General features: G+C 31.2%; 1 protein-coding gene across 1 annotated transcript; it reads left to right on the top strand.

Moving 5' to 3' along the window:
- Positions 1–498: 498 nt before the first annotated feature.
- LOC6583140 lies at positions 499–1,560 on the top strand. The gene is made up of 2 exons (XM_015162749.3): positions 499–609; positions 698–1,560. Exons 1-2 carry the CDS (start codon positions 603–605, stop codon positions 1,345–1,347), a joined length of 657 nt encoding a protein of 218 aa, XP_015018235.1. The 5' UTR covers positions 499–602; the 3' UTR covers positions 1,348–1,560.
- Positions 1,561–2,250: the final 690 nt, after the last annotated feature.

Below are 2,250 nucleotides of genomic sequence, written 5' to 3'. Positions count from 1 at the left end.
ATAAACAATAAATAATAAATAATAAATAATAAATAATAAATAATAATAATAAATAATAAATAATAAATAATAAATAATAAATAATAAATAATAAATAATAAATAGTAAATAATAAATAATAAATAATAAATAATAAATAATAAATAATAAATAATAAATAATAAATAATAAATAATAAATAGTAAATAATAAATAATAAACATTAGCTAATCAATAATAAATAATAAACAATAAATAAATAATAAGCAGAGAAAATAAAATAAATAAATAATAGCTCATTTTTCTTTGAATTCATGTTAATTTAAGGTTTTTTAAAATAAATAAATGCATTTTTATAAGTTAGGAGACTGCAACATTGCATTTAAGCTTGGTAATTTCTTTTAGTTTGGGGTTGTTTGAAATTAGCTGCGAGTCACTGTGCAGAAATCAACCCTAATTTGCGACTATCGGTATAGCGGGTATCGATATATATTTCTTCGCTCTCAGTTTTGCATCGATATTTATCATTCAGTCGGACGCCAGATGTCAGCTGTTGCTTGATCAACTTTTCGCTTGGAGTTGCTTTTTCTTGTTCTCTTCGATTTGATTTTGACTGCATTACTATGACGCGTGAGTTTAAAAAGAAGGAAATGTGCTAAAATATATACAATACTGTATCGTGCGCTCCTCCTATTTCACTTCCTCTTGCTCTCGGCAGGCAAATGGTCAAACAAGGAGACGAAGCTGTTGCTGCGCCTCTACCTGAAGTACAAGCGAGACTTCCGAGAACGTCACAAGAAGCGAGCAGAGATCTGGCAACATGTTGTGAGAGAGTTTGAGCAGCATGGCTTTAAGGCCAACTACATAATGCTGGATCGCAAGTTTCGCAATATGAGCCGCACCTACTTCAACATCAAGCGTCAGAAAAAAGACGATGATCCGAACTGGGAGTACTTTAGCGCCATGGACGAGATCTATTCAGGTACGTTGCCCGAACCGCGTAATATAACGATTACATACGAGGAGCCGCCCGAGGAGGAAGAGAGCCAGCAGCTCTTTGAGATCAAAACAGAGCCTGAAGTCAGCTCATCTGAGATACTACTGGATGAGCCTAACTTCGAGGAGTTGGTCTCTAGCCGCATCAAAGTGGAGCAGCCAGATATCGATATGGAGAGTAGGAGATTACTGCAAGCTCTGGAGGCTGAGCGTGTGGAGGAGCTGCGCGCCATACGAGCCACCTTGGAGGAGTCAAATGAAATACAGCGACAACGGAACACCCTGCTGCAAGAGCGAAATGAGCTGATGAGGCGCTATCTTGGCAATAATATTAAATGTACTAATCCGCATCTATATAATTTAGTTAACTAGATTAGCATTACTAACAATGTACTAATCCGCATCCATATAATTTAGTTAACTAGATTAGCATTACTGATTGATTTACCTTCACCGACTACAACTTTATTTATTTATTTTTGTATGCATATTACATGTATGTGTATATCTGATTTGTATTTGTATATTAACGAGAATGATATAGGAATCTCTCTGCTTTAAGGGTGGTTTTTTGTATCTGACTATGAGTACGGCAAATTTATAAGGGCTATGTTATATAGTTGATAAATGTATGTAGTAAATATTTGACTGATTTTAAACTAAACAAATTATATATTAATTATTAATTAATTAAACAAATTATATATTTATATCAATAACATTTTTTCTATTTAAGTTATACCTAAATATACAACAAAAATGACATATCTATATATATTTATATATTCATATTTTTATATGATGAGTAATCGTATTACTATAAAGCATATGCAAGGTCAGACTGAAAAATTATTGACATAGATAACATAAGAATAATCATATTTTTAATAGTATTCCAATTTTCATGTTTATACTTTAATTATATATTATTTATACCTTTTTTCAGAGTATTATTACATATTTCCTCTAGAAATTAAATTTAATACATAAATAAAGATGAAATAATTTGAGCAACTGAGTTGGCGAATTTTTTAGCTAAATAACATAAGTTTTAAGTTCTAAAATGGATCCATTTAATATATATTTTGAGACGTATGCGACTTGTATATTTAACTTAGGAAATATATAATCCAAGTGTATATGTAAATGTTCTAAGGCTGTTTCAATTGAAACGGTAAACGTAAAAGTCAAATCGAACCAGAGTTTATATAGGGTAAATTGGAATATGTTTAGGGAAGAGTCTCTCTTCTAAGATCTCCCCCTTGGAGTGCACTG

This window comes from Drosophila mojavensis, unplaced genomic scaffold, assembly GCF_018153725.1.
Source record: "Drosophila mojavensis isolate 15081-1352.22 unplaced genomic scaffold, ASM1815372v1 contig_74, whole genome shotgun sequence".
NCBI lineage: Eukaryota > Metazoa > Arthropoda > Insecta > Diptera > Drosophilidae > Drosophila > Drosophila mojavensis.
This window is presented reverse-complemented; position numbering and strand designations above follow the sequence as displayed.